This window comes from Trichechus manatus, unplaced genomic scaffold, assembly GCF_000243295.1.
Source record: "Trichechus manatus latirostris isolate Lorelei unplaced genomic scaffold, TriManLat1.0 scaffold00029, whole genome shotgun sequence".
NCBI lineage: Eukaryota > Metazoa > Chordata > Mammalia > Sirenia > Trichechidae > Trichechus > Trichechus manatus.
The window spans coordinates 1,508,733-1,509,766 of NW_004443965.1; the positions used below are offsets into that span (position 1 = coordinate 1,508,733).

Consider the following 1,034-nt stretch of genomic DNA (forward strand, 5'->3'; position numbering starts at 1 on the left):
GTGAAGTCTTAACCTCAAGTTTGTTTGTTTTCTCACAGCTTGTTGCCATGGGAATAATTATAAAATGGCATATTTCAACCCTAACTTCAAAGCACCCTGAAAGAGATGGAAAATGGGCAGGATAGAAATATGTTCTTAGCTGAACACATATCTCTGATAATTGTCAAAAGCACAGTAGAAGGAAAGTTCAAAGTAACAAGTGATACATTAATGTTTAAGTATATGTCAAATGGCTCCCCCAAACAGGTCTCTTTTCTCTAAGGGAATGGTATATAATAGAAACCCAAGAATTGGCTTCCCAGAAGAATGAGCCTCTGTGATTTAGAAATGAAAAAATGCTTCGTGCTGAAGAAATATGGTGCTTCAGGGGCCCTGTAGAGAGGTTGAGTTGGTTTTGGAGGTGGATGGCTTGCTTCCTTGGTCACCTTAGCACACTTGGAGACATATCTGACATCCTAGGAAAATGCCCTAGGCCATAACCTCGGCTCCAGGTTCTCCTGAGGGAAATGAGGCCTAGCAGTCTGATGATATTTTCTGTTGTTCTTGGGTAGAGGCAAGGAAACATCACAACGAGAAAGAGAGAAAGGCTTATGCTGTTCATTTTTTATAAGAAAAACTGTTATACAGTAATTAAATAGCCACCCTCAAGTCACATATTGTTTGGAAGACTCAGGACTATAACAGCTTGGTCTAGCTCTTGCCATCCAGGTATTTAAAGTGAAATTGTTGCCATCTTAGCTTCATTTTACCCAGGTAGCAAGACGCCTTAGCTAGCACAATCCATCACTGACTATATATAAATGTATATATTTGTATATAAACATAAGTTTTTCTTTTGTAATTTTTTTTTCTTTCAGACAAAAATATATACTTTGGAGGAGTACAATGTTTTATGTGTTTGGGTTGAAAAGCATGTGGGAAGACCAGCACACTTGGCGTATCATCTCTTGTCTGACTTTACAAAGCGACCTTTGTGGGACCCCCATTACATGTAAGAATAAACTAAAATTTTCTCTCAGTCAACCCTGATATCA

The 1,034-nt window shown here is 38.4% G+C and overlaps 1 protein-coding gene across 1 annotated transcript in view; it reads left to right on the forward strand.

Moving 5' to 3' along the window:
• ACOT12 (acyl-CoA thioesterase 12) overlaps nt 1-1,034 on the forward strand; it is a 64,016-nt gene that overhangs the window by 59,995 nt on the left and 2,987 nt on the right. Inside the window, exon 10 of the mRNA XM_012554980.1 lies at nt 858-991. Coding sequence (XP_012410434.1) covers nt 858-991 — 134 coding nt within the window. The remainder of the gene's footprint in view (nt 1-857; nt 992-1,034) is intronic.